Source organism: Neoarius graeffei, chromosome 4, assembly GCF_027579695.1.
Source record: "Neoarius graeffei isolate fNeoGra1 chromosome 4, fNeoGra1.pri, whole genome shotgun sequence".
NCBI lineage: Eukaryota > Metazoa > Chordata > Actinopteri > Siluriformes > Ariidae > Neoarius > Neoarius graeffei.
In genome coordinates this window covers 47,645,622-47,662,874 of record NC_083572.1, presented here as the reverse complement: position 1 = coordinate 47,662,874, position 17,253 = coordinate 47,645,622, and the positions used below count along the sequence as shown (strand labels likewise).

The 17,253-nt window shown below is 40.8% G+C and overlaps 1 protein-coding gene across 3 annotated transcripts in view; it reads right to left on the bottom strand.

Annotated features, from left to right (window-relative positions):
- The window catches only part of sema3fa (sema domain, immunoglobulin domain (Ig), short basic domain, secreted, (semaphorin) 3Fa), a 156,231-nt gene that overhangs the window by 33,977 nt on the left and 105,001 nt on the right, over positions 1-17,253 (bottom strand). For all 3 annotated transcript variants that reach the window (XM_060919287.1, XM_060919288.1, XM_060919289.1), the window contains 3 exons: positions 6,552-6,621; positions 4,280-4,424; positions 2,968-3,190 (listed from right to left, as the gene is read on the bottom strand). In XM_060919287.1, coding sequence (XP_060775270.1) covers positions 2,968-3,190; positions 4,280-4,424; positions 6,552-6,621 — 438 coding nt within the window. The remainder of the gene's footprint in view (positions 1-2,967; positions 3,191-4,279; positions 4,425-6,551; positions 6,622-17,253) is intronic.

Genomic DNA, 17,253 nt, shown 5'->3' with positions numbered 1-17,253 from the left:
GCTGTTATGTTTATCTCCAGTTTCCTTTGTACTGTGTTTTTTGATCTTCTTAGCTTTTGTATTTTTGCACTTTGCTTTTCTTTTGGATTTTACTCTTTGGGTTTTTTTTGTCTTTTGTTTTGCCCTGTATATCGTGTATATAGTTTAAATAAACCTTTTGATTCTTTTTCTACTTCCGCCTCACGCCTCTGCATTTGAGTCATCCCCCTGGTGGCCTAGTGGGGGTTTGCTGGATTATCACACCAACGAACCAGGTTCGAATCCCAGCAAAACCCTAACAGTAAGAAGCATTTCAAGGTCCTGGAGTGGCCTAGCCAGTCTCCAGATCTCAACCCCATAGAAAATCTTTGGAGGGAGTTGAAAGTCCGTGTTGCCCAGTGACAACCCCAAAACATCACTGCTCTAGAGGAGATCTGCATGGAGGAATGGGCCAAAATACCAGCAACAGTGTGTGAAAACCTTGTGAAGACTTACAGAAAACGTTTGACCTCTGTCATTGCCAACAAAGGGTATATAAAGTATTGAGATGAACTTTTGTTATTGACCAAATACTTATTTTCCACCATCTCATCTCATCTCAGTATCTCTAGCCGCTTTATCCTGTTCTACAGGGTCGCAGGCAAGCTGGAGCCTATCCCAGCTGACTACGGGCGAAAGGCGGGGTACACCCTGGACAAGTCGCCAGGTCATCACAGGGCTGACACATAGACACAGACAACCATTCACACTCACATTCACACCTAACTAACCTGCATGTCTTTGGGCTGTGGGGGAAACCGGAGCACCCGGAGGAAACCCACGCGGACACGGGGAGAACATGCAAACTCCACACAGAAAGGCCCTCGCCGGCCCCGGGGCTCGAACCCAGGACCTTCTTGCTGTGAGGCGACAGCGCTAACCACTACACCACTGTGCCGCCCTATTTTCCACCATAATTTGCAAATAAATTCTTTAAAAATCAGACAATGTGATTTTCTGGATTTTTTTTTCCTCATTTTGTCTCTCATAGTTGAGGTATACCTATGATGAAAATTACAGGCCTCTCTCATCTTTTTAAGTGGGAGAACTTGCACATTGGTGACTGACTAAATACTTTTTTTGCCCCACTGTAAGTGTTGCATTTTTTTGGAAATACAGTAGAACTTTCCTCTTTGTTCCAAAAACATCAAATTGAATTATGAATTGGTTGAATTGTTCTATGCCTACAGCACATTTTACTCCTGAGCAGGGATTAGAAAAAAAAGTGACTTTTTGAAAGTTTGCTATTATTCTTCCTGATCTACACGAATGTCCATTTTGTCTTTGTATTGTAACACAAAGAATTTGAAAGTTATCAGGATATGAATCAGAAATGCATGAAAAGTCGAACTGATAGTCAAGCCTCTGATTTTTATTTCATAATTGATTTGTTCATTTAATAATAAAATATTAAACTATTTAATTTGCCAAATTACCAACGAGATTACTCACAAGATTTTCGTTAAATCTGAATACAGTCCCTGGCTAATTTTTTAGACACACGCTCATTCTTGCAATTCATCCAATCATGTGGCATCAGCACAATGTATAAATGTATCAAATCATGCAGTTACAGGTCAAGAGCTTCAGTTAATGTTCAGATCAAACATCAAAAACGTGATCTTACTGACCTTAAGCGTGGTATGGTTGTTGGTACCAGACAGGCGGGTTTGAGTATTTCAGAAACGTCTGGAATTTTCACACACAACAGTCTCGAGAGTTAAAACACATGAATTTCCCATGTATTTCACATGTGATCACGTTACCACATGTGGTAAAGTGGAATACATGTGGAAAACGTTACCACGTGTAAAACATTTCCACATGTGATTCACATAAAATTGGGCCAAAACCATGTTTCCCATGTGCAAATAACATGTTTCCCATGTGCAAAACACATTTTCCACATATTTCACATGTGAGAAATCACATGTGAAGTTCATGTGGTTTTTCTGTAAGGGCACAAACTTGCGAGACAAACAAAAAGACATGCAGTGAGCAGCAGCAGTGGCTAGGTGATGAGAGAAGATATTTCTTCTGTGCATGAGAGAAGAAAAAGAAGAAAAAAAAAGTCCAGGTGCCATTTTTCCTTCCTTGCTTCAGCTGTGTAGTTTGAGCTTGTGCCCACTGTAGCCTCAGATTCCTGTTCTTGGCTGAGACACCTGGAACCTGATTTGGTCTTTTGGACTGTAGTACATCCGTCTCAATTTTTGACATCTAAGACGCTTTCCTGCTCAGTACGGTTGTAAAGAGTGCATATTTGAGTCACTGTAGACTTCCTGTCAGCTCAGGTTAGTTTGGCACTCTGACCTCCTTTGCCACACAGTGGTGTAGTGGTTAGCACGGTTGCCTCACAGCAAGAAGGTTCCGGGTTTGAACCCAGCGGCTGGCAAGGGCCTTTCTGTGTGGAGTTTGCATGTTCTCCCCGTGTCTGCGTGGATTTCCTCCGGGTGCTCCGGTTTCCCCCACAATCCAAAGACATGCAGTTAGGTTGACATGGGGCGGCCTTGGGCTGAGGTGCCCTTGAGCAGGGTACCGAACCCCTGACTGCTCCCTGGGTGCTCTGGGCTGCCCACTGCTCTGGGTGTGTGCGTGTGTTCACTGCTTCAGATGGGTTAAATGCAGAGGATGAATTTCACTGTGCTTGAAGTGTGACGAATAAAGGTTTCTTCTTCTTGAAATGAAAATCTCAGAAGATCAAGAGTGTCTGAAATACTCAAAACAGCCTGTCTGGTCCCAACACGCATACCCTGGTCAAATTCACCGAGATTCTGATATTCGTGAAGCTCGTGACCTGTATCTGCATGTGTCCGGTCACATGACTGGCTGATTGGATAACTGCACCTGTATACTGTAGCTGTTCGTAATAAAATGGACGGTGCTAGTATTTCCTGACAATAGTAGCTTCTTTAAGACTCTATAAATTGCTGACATGTTTAGTTGTCTCACCTGTTCCTAAGAACAGCACCTCGTAACTGCCATCTGCTGCTGCAACCTGGTCCACAGCGATGGTGGTGAACTCGTAATCGACATTGGTGCGCACCACCAGAGGGCGCTTGTGCACTGGATACACAGCGTTGTACATGGTTGGGTGGTTCCGCATGAAGTTGATAACCTCGTCTGGGTAATCTTTAGTGGATTTCATGTTGGGGGTGAACGTCCCTCCTGGACACTGAGTTGAGAAGATAAACACTTAAGTGGATCCTATACTAATCAGAATAGATGCAGGAGATATTTTATTCATCTTGGAAGGGAAACTGTTTTGTTACGGCAGTCAAATAGAGCAAAAATAAAGTAGAATATAAGTAGAATCATCAGAAAGAGGAAAATCGGTGAGAGAACGAAGGATAATTGTAACTAGAATAAAAATGTCGAATAGCTGCTAAATTGCACAGTCGTGTACAGATGCTTTCATATGCTTCAGATACAAGCGCAATAAAAAAAATGAACCTGTTTTTCATTTGGCAAAAGCAAAGGAATTAGTCGAGAAACACATCAATGCTGTCCAAACCCAGACTTATAGTAGACGGGCAGTAAAGCCGAACGAGGCTAATTTAGTCTCACAGGGCCAGGCTTGATCTCTCGCAGGAATTCATGTCTCTCACTGAGACAGTACTTCAAAAACTCGGGAGTAAATCGTAGTGAGAATGAGCGCAAACAACACTACACCCACAGGCTTTCTCTCGAAAATCCTCCCGCGTAGTACCATATGCTTGGAGTCGGTCAGACAAGCCACCTTTTTCAATCACTGCTCCGAGTTTGCCTTAATGATGCCTTCGGAAATTTAGAAATATGCTTCTTGCTATGTTCCCAGCCTGCCCTCGAGCCAAAATATCTCACGGGCATCTCCAGAAATGGATTCTCCTTAGAGATCACGTGTGGCCCTGCAAAATTAAATAGCTATGAACAGAAAAAAAAAAATCTATTTTGTGAGATAAACAACAACGACCTTCTTTTCTAAATGACTAAATGTTTATTATACAGTGCTCGTGGACAGCCGATGAAGGATGTGTAAGCTGTAGTATACAGAGAATAAATAGAGCTAAAAATCACTACAGGACAAACGTGGGAATAAAACATGATGAGAAAAGGAGAATGAATTGCATTTCCCATACAATAGTTGGCAAGCTGTTCGACTAAACCGAAAAGCTGTATTAAAAACACATATTACGGTTGGCTGGATGGTCTCTCTCTGTGTTGAAATGCACTGTGTGTGTGTGTGTGTGTGTGAGAGAGAGAGAAAGAAAAGACAGATGCTTACTGTCCCAGGCCGTGGGTAAGGGATTTTCCCCTGGTAGGCTATCCACTGGTAATTTGGACCTTCCTTGTGGGCAAAGGGGCCATTAAAGACCATACGCACATCAGCCATGGAATACACACATATGGCTGAACCTTTAAAAACTGACCTGGAGAGGAAAGAGTTAATGACTCATCACAAATGCAATCATTTTGAGATATTAAAGGTTTATGTTTATTGCTCACTCACATACAGTGCCTTGCAAAAGTATTCATCCCCCTTGGTGTTTGTCCTGTTTTGTCACATTACAAGCTGGAATTAAAATGGATTTTTGGAGGGTTAGCACCATTTGATTTACACAACATGCCAACCACTGTAAAGGTGCAAATTGTTTTATTGTGACACGAACAATAATTAAGCTCAAAAAACAGAAATGTAGAGTGGAGTGTGCATATGTATTCACCCCCTTTTGTATGAAACCCCTAAATAAGAGCTGGTCCAACCAGTTCACTTCATAAGTCACATAATTAGTTGATTAAGATCCACCTGTGTGCAATCAAAGTGTCACATGATCTGTCACATGATGTCTGTATAAATCAACCTGTTCTGGAAGGACCGTGACTCTGCAACACTACTAAACAAGCAACATGAAATCCAAGGAGCTTCCAAACAGGTCAGAGACAAAGTTGTGGAGAAGCACCACTACAAACCTGAGAAGAGAAGGCCGCTCACCAAAACTCACAGACTGGGCAAGGAGGGCATTAATCAGAGATGCAATAAAGACACCAAAGATAACACTGAAGGAGCTGCAAAGATCCACAGCGGAGATGGGAGTATCTGTCCATAGGACCACTTTAAGCCAAACACTCCACAGAGTGGGGCTTTATGGAAAAGTGGCCAGAAAAAAGCCATTGTTTATGAAAACACGTTTGGAGTTTGCCCAACAGCATATGGCAGACTCCCCAAACACACGGAAGAAGATTCTTTGGTCAAATGAGATTAAATTGATCTTTTTGGCCACCATGGGAAATGCCACTGGAACGAAGGTTCACGGTCCAGCAGGACAATGACCCTAAACATACTGCTAAAGCTACACTGGAGTGGTTTAAAGGGAAACATTTAAATGTCTTGGAATGGCCTAATCAAAACCCAGACCTCAATCCAATTGAAAATCTGTGGCATAACTTGAAGATTGCTGTCCACCAACACAACCCATCTAACTTGAAGGAGTTGGAGCAGTTTTGCCTTGAAGAATGGGCAAAAAACCCCAAAACAAAACAGTGGCTAGACAGGTTAAGCTAATAGAGACATACCCCCAAGAGACTTGCAGCTGTAATTGCAGCAAAAGGTGGCTCTACAAAGTATTGACTTTTTTTTTGGGGGGGGGTGGGGGGTGGAATACCTATACACACTCCACTCTACATTTCTGTTTTTTGATCTTAATTATTGTTTGTGTCTAAATAAAACAACAATGTGCACCTTTAAAGCTGTAGGCATGTTGTGTAAATCAAATGGTGCTAATCCTCCCAAAATCCATTTTAATTCCGGCTTGTAATGCGACAAAACAGGACAAACACCAAGGGGGATGAATACTTTTGCAAGACACTATACATTGTTTTGTACTCTTGTGCATACAAATGTGTAAAGGTACGCATGATTATGAAGGAATAAACAGAGTGTGCACTCGTGTGTGTGTGTGTGTGTGTGTGTGTGTGTGTGTGTGTGTGTGTGTGTAAAAGAGAGAGAGAGAGAGACAAAGAGAGCTGTGAAAGCACTAGTGCCCTGTAGCAGAAAGACAACACATTTTTCATTACCATGTAGCAGTGTGCATTTGGCTTTTCAAAGCTTAGACAAAGCCTGGAGGCATCACTGATTTAATCTGAAACGGAAAGACTTGAAAATAAACTCTTGCACACTGATCCCTGTTATTCGCTGGATATTTATATATTTTGTACGTGAACCTTGCTAAAATTGCCTACTGTTCCCACCGGAGGCCTCCGTGGCTGTGCTGAATTCCAGCTTCATTCATTACACTGATTGCTGTGAGATAACATACATGGAGTAATATTCGGTTTCTCATTCTCGAGTTGACAGCTGAACTGTTTCCTTATAAGCCTAGTTCTATTGCTTGAAGTCTACCAAACCATATTAGACTGGAAACATTTGCAGTAAATCTGGCAGCTCGGATATGAAAGAAAACACAGTTCTCACTCTTCTGCCAATCTGATAAGTCTGAGGAGTCACTGAGGAGCGTTATTACAAGCAAAGACTCTATGCTACATTCACTGATACTTACCCAGACACTGAGAAGACTCCATAGATAACAGGATTCTTGGTGTCTTGAGTCTTCTGAATAAACACGTCCCCTGTAAAAGTGCACAGGCTTAGTCTGTGGTGTTCTGTGGTCAGATATGGATCAATACTGCCAAAAGTCTTGACAGAGGAAAGAGCTGAAGAACAAATGTGAAATAAAAGAGAGGGAAAAAAATCCTATAAAGTTCTCATAAAGTTCATATATTCTCTCTCTCCAACTCTCCCATACACATAGATGCAGTAAATTAACCCCAGAAGGCTACAGACAGTGTCTTGAGCCAAAATGAAAAAGAAGGTTAATATGACATGAGGGAGACGCACACAGTGCCAGACATGCTTCAGTAATCCAAGACTGTAAAACGGCAGAGAAGGAGAGAACCTCAGAGAGAGAGAGAGAGAGAGAGAAGGGGAGGGGTGGATAGGTAATATCTGGAAAGTTCAAGTCTACCAAGAATCCCTTTATTGAAGACTTATTTTTATGTTTTTTTAAATTCCATATGCTCTTTTGCTTATATCGCTCTTTGCTCTGTCTCAGCTTAGATAACTGTACATGCATATGTTAATTATGCAACTTTTGACATGTAAAAAATATCAGTAATTATTCTATTCACATTCACTGGATATGAGCAATCGCGCGCTCTGATTGGCTACTCTACTACGAGGCTATCAGCTCATATACCATGAGTAGAGAAAAACAAAATGGCGGAATGTGTTGCTGAACCAACCGAGGATGAAATAAAAAAACTACTTGAAAACAAAAACACCCAAAATTGCTATCATTGTCACGCTTCTGGGCTCACCCTCCGTCTGCACTAACCCTCAGGACTCCATTTCCCAAAATCCCTCTCACACACCAGTTACTATCACACGTCAACCAATCCAGAACCACGACGTAGAAGCGCATCACCTGAATTCTCATTGCAATCACCTGTACCTATTTGTCTGCGTTTGTATTTATACCCCTTTGTCTGTCTTGTCTATTGCGCAGTATTGTATTCTATCCTCGTAAGCGTACTGAGCGGTCTTATATGGTTTGTTTCTATGTGTATGACCCTTTTTGCCTTCCAGTTTTTTCCTATTGCCTAGCCCTTTTGTTTTGGTCACCTGTATCTCTTGATTCCTGGTTTTTCAACTACTGCCTGTTTTCTGACATCGATTTGTCTTGCCCATGTTACTGTTTTGGTTATTCTCGGTTTTGACCTGGCTTGACTTTTGTACAACCCCAATTCCAAAAAAGTTTGGACAAAGTACAAATTGTAAATAAAAACGGAATGCAATGATGTGGAAGTTTCAAAATTCCATGTTTTATTCAGAATAGAACATAGATGACATCAAATGTTTAAACTGAGAAAATGTATCATTTAAAGAGAAAAATTAGGTGATTTTAAATTTCATGACAACAACACATCTCAAAAAAGTTGGGACAAGGCCATGTTTACCACTGTGAGACATCCCCTTTTCTCTTTACAACAGTTTGTTAACGTCTGGGGACTGAGGAGACAAGTTGCTCAAGTTTAGGGATAGGAATGTTAACCCATTCTTGTCTAATGTAGGATTCTAGTTGCTCAACTGTCTTAGGTCTTTTTTGTCGTCTCTTCCGTTTTATGATGTGCCAAATGTTTTCTATGGGTGAAAGATCTAGACTGCAGGCTGGCCAGTTCAGTACCCGGACCCTTCTTCTATGCAGCCATGATGCTGTAATTGATGCAGTATGTGGTTTGGCATTGTCATGTTGGAAAATGCAAGGTCTTCCCTGAAAGAGACGTCGTCTGGATGGGAGCATATGTTGCTTTAGAACCTGGATATACCTTTCAGCATTGATGGTGTCTTTCCAGATGTGTAAGCTGCCCATGTCACACGCACTAATGCAACCCCATACCATCAGAGATGCAGGCTTCTGAACTGAGCGCTGATAACAACTTGGGTCGTCCTTCTCCTCTTTAGTCTGAATGACATGGCGTCCATGATTTCCATAAAGAACTTCAAATTTTGATTCGTCTGACCACAGAACAGTTTTCCACTTTGCCACAGTCCATTTTAAATGAGCCTTGGCCCAGAGAAGATGTCTGTGCTTCTGGATCATGTTTAGATACGTCTTCTTCTTTGAACTATAGCAGGGCTTTTCAAAGTGTGGGGCGCGCCCCCCCTGGGGGGCGCCAGAGTTCTTCAGGGGGGGCGCAACGTGAGAGACAAAATGGATCGGTTTTTAGCTACAGTGAGTGAGGAGACAAAGTCTGGGCCAAGCAAAAAAAACAGAGCCTCCAGGATGTTGCGATTTGCAACTTCAGCGCAAATTCAACCAATCCCCGCGAATTCAGGGTGTTGTTGCAATTATATCCAATCACCGCAACTTTCCCGCAAATTTGACCAATCGTTGGCGTCGTCTTGAAGTGACGTCGACAAACTACCTTCCGCCTTACTTCCGTGTGTTCAAGAGAAGCAGCATGCGCGTCATGTTGCCAGATTGGACGATTTCAAGTGCATTTTGGCGGGTTTTGAACATATTTTGGACTGGAAAATGTCAGCAGTATCTGGAAACACTGAAAGTGTGTTATGTTTACAGTGAAGGACTGTGTGCACTTTATTTATTTTTTTTACTTAATACAAGAAGTTAATGGATGCCAACATTTTTGCCAAAATGGTATTTTATTTTCCATTGTTTAGGCAGCTTCAGCATCATACTGTGAGATTCTGTTCAAATTGTTTTTTTCTTCGATGAAGCCTGAGCCATTTATTTTATTTTGTTTATAATTATTGTTTAATTTAGTCTTCAGGAGAGACTGCCTGCACACAGTACTAGTATTAATAGGTTTTTTTTTCTTACATGAAAGCTGGGGCATTTATATTATATTTTAAAGTAACTTCATGTTGTGCTGTGAGGTTCTCTGTACTTTAACTTTTGAACCAACAGGTGCATTTGGATAAGTAAAGCCTATTTTTCTGCATTTTTGTAGTCCTGGTAATCTTTTATATTGGTAAAGTTGTTTATAGGACCATTTCTCAGTGTCTTTGTTTTTTTAATCAATAGTTTTTCAGTAATAACTTAATATTTAACATATCACTCAATTTTAATCACAAAAAGAGAAAATCGCAACAATTTCTCGCAACTTTCACTTCCTCCCGTAATGTAATCGCAACAAAAACCTAAAAAACACCGCAACTTTCATCGCAATTTTTTTTGGAAACCCCCCCGCAACATCAGACATTTTAGCCCACAACAATCACAGAAAAGGCCCGTGGAATCCTGGGGGACTGGAAAAAGAAGGAAGTATGACCACGATTATTTAAAGTTTGGATTTTCATGGACTGGATCGGAAGATGCTCCACTGCCACAGTGTGTTGTCTGCCAAGAGATGCTAGCTAACGATGCTATGGGATGTTTAAAATGTGTAAAACAAGATGTTTTAAAAAGCACAGATGTTTAAAATGTGAAAAAGAAAAAAATAATGTGTACAACAACCATTTTATTTTAAATACGAATGGAACATTAAGTATAGCAACAACAAAAATTGTAAGGGGGGGCGCTGTTGTTTATTTGCTCTCCGAGGGGGGGGCTGACTCTCCCACACTTTGAAAACCCCTGAACTATAGAGTTTTAGCTGGCAACGGCGGATGGCATGGTGAATGTGTTCACAGATAATGTTCTCTGGAAATATTCCTGAGCCCATTTTGTGATTTCCAATACAGAAGCATGCCTGTATGTGATGCAGTGCCGTCTAAGGGCCCGAAGATCACGGGCACCCAGTATGGTTTTCCGGCCTTGACCCTTACGCACAGAGATTCTTCCAGATTCTCTGAATCTTTTGATGATATTATGCACTGTAGATGATGATATGTTCAAACTCTTTGCAATTTTACACTGTCAAACTCCTTTCTGATATTGCTCCACTATTTGTTGGTGCAGAATTAGGGGGATTGGTGATCCTCTTCCCATCTTTACTTCTGAGAGCCGCTGCCACTCCAAGATGCTCTTTTTTATACCCAGTCATGTTAATGACCTATTGCCAATTGACCTAATGAGTTGCAATTTGGTCCTCCAGCTGTTCCTTTTTTGTACCTTTAACTTTTCCAGCCTCTTATTGCCCCTGTCCCAACATTTTTGAGATGTGTTGCTGTCATGAAATTTCAAATGAGCCAATATTTGGCATGAAATTTCAAAATGTCTCACTTTCGACATTTGATATGTTGTCTATGTTCTATTGTGAATTCAATATCAGTTTTTGAGATTTGTAAATTATTGCATTCTGTTTTTATTTACAATTTGTACTTTGTCCCAACTTTTTTGGAATCGGGGTTGTACATTGACTTTGGATTACCCTTCTCAAATTAAAGCCTTGATTTTATTGAAAATCCGCGAGTGTCTGGTTCTTCACAGTCGCATTACAATCATGTATTTAAAAGAAACTGAAATAGCTACAAGAATCCTTGACTTGCAAGTGATGTTAAAGGATGTTGGCCATGTTGGTGGAGATACAAATGCGGGGCCAAATGATATTCCATACAAAACATAGTCACGCGTGCGCAACTCTCTTTGTTTCTCCACTGCGTTCTTTTAGCTATGCCATATCTTTGTGCTGTATATGGTTGTGGTCACAACAGTACTCATGACCGTGGCACATTCTGATTTTTTAGAATTCCGTCCGTGATTCGTAAAGAGGGCGAGGAAACTCTGAGGCTTAGTACAGAGAGGAGACGAGCACAGCTTAACAACATCGGCAGGGCTGATCTAACAGAGGCTAAAACCAAAACAGCTCATGTTTGCTTGCAGTGATCATTTTATCTCAGGTGAGATTCAAAAGCTCTCTCGATAATATCATGGAAGAATTTTATTTCGTGTTGCTAGAATTTTGCTATAAAATGAGCGTTCTCTTGTCGTGGTTCACTTGGTTGTTATAATTTTAACACGTGTATTACCATTTCGCTTCTAGGAGCGCCGGCAAAATTATTTGATAGAAACAATCCAGACTGGGCACCCACTCAGAAAATGGGCCATGTTTCGTCCAAGGTCGGACTTGATTCTTTGGCAGCCAAACCAGATAGAACACTACAGGTATATCTGGGTACTCGATGGTCAGTAGAAGTGTCTTATCTTCAGAAAAATCTAACTTTTTTAAATAATATGGGTCAAAACCGCACATATCTATCTTCTCTTTGTATCAAATCTTCGCTCGACCATTCAAATCGTGGTAAAACTGAGAAAATTCAGCATTGTTTACAGATACACTTTCAACGGCTGCCATTCTAGTTGCTTTGTATATCCACCACCATGGTGGACGCTCATGACGTAGCACATTTTGATCACGTGGTTGCAAGTCATCTATATATCCCCCCCAATATCTCCCGTTCCACAGTCCAGCCCAGTCAGTGGCAGTAATGAACCTTTAAGTTGGTTTGCCAACCGCCAAAAAAACCCTAAAGACAACGAAGAAGAAGACCCTCCAAAATACAAAAAAGCAACAAAATATGGAATAAAAGTATTTGATTGGAAGAACGTATTTTTATTTTTCAAGAACTATTATTATAGTATTTTTCACAAATTGCTACTGTCATTTCGCCGGTTTGTTTATATTCTAAGTGGAAATGGTTTTGTCGGACGTTTTGTATAAAGTTTTTATTTATCGACTTTGCAAAAAATAAAAATGCTCGGTTTCTCAAAATCCAGTGAATGTGGACAGAATAAAACAGTTATTCCACTCAATCTGGTCGTACATGACTTATAGACAACTCGGTGCGATGCGTCTTGTCAGCTATCAGCTCATATACGACTCGATTTTGTGTAATAACTTTTAATTATGTGTTGCTAAGCAAATCAAATATTATCTAGCTGGTGCAACCAAAGGTGAACAATCCACGTCTATTCTATTCTAAAGGACACACTATAAACTAGGTAAAGGAACAAAAACAAGACTCAGAAGATTGAGACGTTCCATCCGGCTAAGACAGAAGATGACCACGCATAGACTGTCACGGGTAATTAGACACAAATTAATCAGAAGCCTGGACCTCACTGAACGCTCTAGGCTCATTATATGAAGCAGCACTCTTGCTAACGCGTCCTCGAAAAGCAAACAGCCATAAAATCCTCACTGGCCCTGAGACGACATGGGAAAACATGAGGTCAAACGGTCCTTTCAGGAGTGAATTCCTTCCACACAATCACAGAAATAGAATAAACACGAGCAAGGAGTAAAGCTGGAGGCCAAAATGAGGGAGGAGGAAGAGAGAAGTCGGCATGGAATGTGATAAGTGAAATGAACCGGGCCCGAAGCGACCACTTCACCGATGTGTGAGTCTGCAGAAGTGATAAAAATCCATGGTTCACACATTTGGATTCAATTGTGGCTAAAGAGAGGAAGACTGGTTGTTTCTGCTGGATTTATTGCCCAATTCTGTTTCACCCTGTCAATCAAAAGCTGGGCAAGACTCCCTTACCTTCTGGCAAGCCTGGCTAAGTAATACACTCGCAGATTCATACAGTCATATACACAGCCACAGAAACAACACATACAAACGGCATACACACAGAAAAGTGTGTAAAGAAGGCCTATGCGTTTTCATGTCTATGCCCAGTTTCCCAAAGTGTACTTCGCTATGATGAGTTTACATTTCTAACTGAACGTCGATCACTCCAGAGATTTCTTTCTGACACTGGAAACCCATTTGGCCTGTTATTTTATTTCCAGTACTTAACTTGAAAGAAAAAGAAGCACTTTGACATGCAAAAAAAGGACAGTTTCCAAATGTCAGACTCTGGAGGGCTATGGCAGTCAATCCGTCCAACTTGAATGCTTTACACAAATGAGTTGGATCAGTGCTCTTCTCTTTGACCTTCATTCTCTGGAGAACTCTTAATTCACACCATCAGAAAAATGAACTGGAGCAGAACTCAAACAGCTCCAGATAGATTGTGTGTATATACGTAAATGAAGTCAGTCCTCAGCAAAGCCAACAGTGAGTTTTTGGCTGAAGCAGTTTGCCTCTGATTTAGATATGAGGAGATATGAAACATCTCCTTCCCTGGGAAAGCACTGCTCCTGGAGTGATCAGAAAGTTGAGCCTGTAGGATGATGACTATCACCACAGTGACAACGTGAAAATGAGTAGGGAAAAAAACAAAACAAACCGAGAGAAATGTGTGATTTAACTCTGAGAAGGATAGACTACTTGAAAGAAAATCTAAAGATAGATTGATGATATTTTTCCACAGAAAGAGCACATAGTACCCTTATCAACCATCTGCCTGTTACTGTCCTGTTGGTGTAAGTGTGATTGGTACAGTATAACATGGCTGTATTCCTAATTCTTGGGTTTCAATCATGTGGTCTAGCGAACCAAAATGGCTGCCGTAGTGCAAACAACTAGTGAAAACTTATCAGAGTATGCTCATAATCTAGAAGCCACTGCTCACTTTAGATATATTCAGAAGATTGCTATGTGCAATGGAGTCGACCCCTACAGTCCGGGAAAGAAGGATTTGTCATACGATCTCGAAAACTACCCTTCAGTCGAGTTCCCCGACATCTCGAACTATCTGGTGTTGCAGACGTCCTTCTACACTGCAAAACAGATGAAAGCGTGGAAGAGTACAGAGGCTTACAACTTTTTTGTATGTGGCTGGGTAAAGGACCTCGGTATCAAGTCGCTGCCGAATGAATCCTGTATTGTTTTTGCCCGTGTAAGTATGTTTTTTTTAAAGCTTTTCGTTCGTGTCTTTACAACAAAGCGCTGCAAGATGAAGTGTAAACAAAACAGATCACTTGATTCTCACTTGTGTTGGCTCTTATCTCTCAGGGTTTCTGATGATCTTCACAAAGATCATCAGAAACCCCTTTAAAGATCTGGATCTTACAATCCCGATTCCAAAAAAGTTGGGACAAAGTACAAATTGTAAATAAAAACGGAATGCAATGATGTGGAAGTTTCAAAATTCCATATTTTATTCAGAATAGAACATAGATGACATATCAAATGTTTAAACTGAGAAAATGTATCATTTAAAGAGAAAAATTAGGTGATTTTAAATTTCATGACAACATCACATCTCAAAAAAGTTGGGACAAGGCCATGTTTACCACTGTGAGACATCCCCTTTTCTCTTTACAACAGTCTGTAAACATCTGGGGACTGAGGAGACAAGTTGCTCAAGTTTAGGGATAGGAATGTTAACCCATTCTTGTCTAATGTAGGATTCTAGTTGCTCAACTGTCTTAGGTCTTTTTTGTCGTATCTTCCGTTTTATGATGCGCCAAATGTTTTCTATGGGTGAAAGATCTTCAAATTTTGATTCGTCTGACCACAGAACAGTTTTCCACTTTGCCACAGTCAATTTTAAATGAGCCTTGGCCCAGAGAAGATGTCTGTGCTTCTGGATCATGTTTAGATACGGCTTCTTCTTTGAACTATAGAGTTTTAGCTGGCAACGGTGTTCACAGATAATGTTGCAATTTGGTCCTCCAGCTGTTCCTTTTTGTACCTTTAACTTTTCCAGCCTCTTATTGCCCCTGTCCCAACATTTTTGAGATGTGTTGCTGTCATGAAATTTAAAATGAGCCAATATTTGGCATGAAATTTCAAAATGTCTCACTTTTGACATTTGATATGTTTTCTATGTTCTATTGTGAATACAATATCAGTTTTTGAGATTTGTAAGTTATTGGATTCCGTTTTTATTTACAATTTGTACTTTGTCCCAACTTTTTTGGATTCGGGGTTGTAGTTAAACAAGACGGAGAAGTGATCACGGCGCATTGTAACTGTACAGCTGGGGAAGAATTTTGTCATGACCTTCATGCATATGGACTTTGTGAGGAGTAAATAAAGAAACAGTGGAGACTTTAGCACTTTGTAACTAAAAAAATTATCATAAAATAACGACACATAGCAAGAAAAGTACTTGGAAAACACTAAGGACATAGCTGAGAGGGAGATACAAAACTTTCACCAAGTGATCACTGCAAACTCGAGCATGCTTCGACTCGGCTCCCTTCGATTTCAGTGAGAGGCTCAAAAGTCACCTTTCTTGAGTTTTTTTTTGTGAAATCCTGTGTTCGCTCACCGTTTTTTATTAGTTCACGGGGAACCCTGAAGAAACTTTTATCAGTTTCATGGTTTGATCGATCCAAACAACCTAAAACAAAGCAAGCGTTTTTCATGAGAGCAATGCACCTTCTCCGTACAAACGCTTTGTCAACTGAGCTTTGGTAGACCACCAGCTAAAGTTTTGAATAACTAATGAGGCGGATGTGATGTCACGTGAAACCCAAGAATAAAGCACGGTGGTGTAGTGGTTAGCACTGTTGTCTCATGGGAAGAAGGTTCTGGGTTCAAACCTCACAGCTGACAGGGGCTTTTCTGGGTGGAGTTTGCATATCCTCCCCGTGTCTATGTGGGTTTCCTCTGGGTGCTCCAGTTTTCCCCACAGTCCGACGATGTGCAGGTTAAGTAAAATACCCAGCCACTGGGTTTGTACAAGATGCATACTTTATGCTGGTCCTAAGCCTGGATAGATCTGAAGGCCCAGTGTGAGATTAGCATGAGCTAAACTGGTGATTAACCTTCTTAAAATAAAGTCTAATATAATATTTTTCCAGCTGCAATTTTTGCTTCTGCACTAAGGTAGGTGGAGCAGTGTGACAGGTAGAGGTGTGACGATTCAGTTTTTTCATGATTTGATTCGAATCACGATTTTGACCATTCAATTCAAATCACGATTCACATTTTTTGTTCTCTATTTTATAACTTTAATTAATGTCTAAGTCTTTATTCAGATTCCAGTCACTCTCGGACTTACATGCGGAAATGATTTCTGCTTCTTAAACATGTCCAGTACAGACGTAGTTGTCTCATTTGAAGAAGTCCCAGGTTCAACTCGTTGATGTTTAGATGCAAATCTTTGTGAAACTTCGGTTTCACATCGATCTCAAACTGTTGGATGGTGCCGCCGAATATGATTCTGCATGTTAGTGGTATTGCCATGATGAGGAAACTTAGACTTGCACAGCTTACACAATACTTGTTTTCTGTCACGAGACAGTAAGAAATGCCGCCAAACTGGGCTTTTAAAAGCTGGTGGCTTCGGGAATTCCGAAGCGTCTTGCCATGTTGTTCACAAAGCAAAGCGTGATCTCGTGAGATTGATATAGCAACCGCAAACATGACTGCACCCACATACAGCTCCGGAGACCAAATTGACTTTTTAATATCAAAATTATGCTGTTTGTCAAAATTTGTTATGCATCTAGGGTTATCGGGATGAAATTAGGTATGGTTAGTGAATCGTCAGTGAATCGCAGATTGAAATGGATCGATAGATTGTCACACTTCTAGTGACGGAAGGAGTGGCACTCAAGGTTTGCTGGCACAGAAGGATTATTAAACTCACTTTGGCCTTAAAGCAGATACGCAGAACCGTGGCCTCACTTTTTGTTTATAAATGCCTTGAGACCTCAAGAATGCTACAGGAATAGTTTTAAGCATTAACAATAAATCTAATATAGTAATTTTTACAATTAAAGTAATTCATATAGGTGGCGGTCTGAGTGAATGACCTTGACATCTGTGATGTCACCGCAGGAAGGCTATCGATCTCATCGCCATTTCCGCTATACTAAAATACAGAGTTGACTGCAACTCCGATCCTCCATTTTGAGCTAATTTATCGCCATGCCACGTAGATGTGTTTTTGG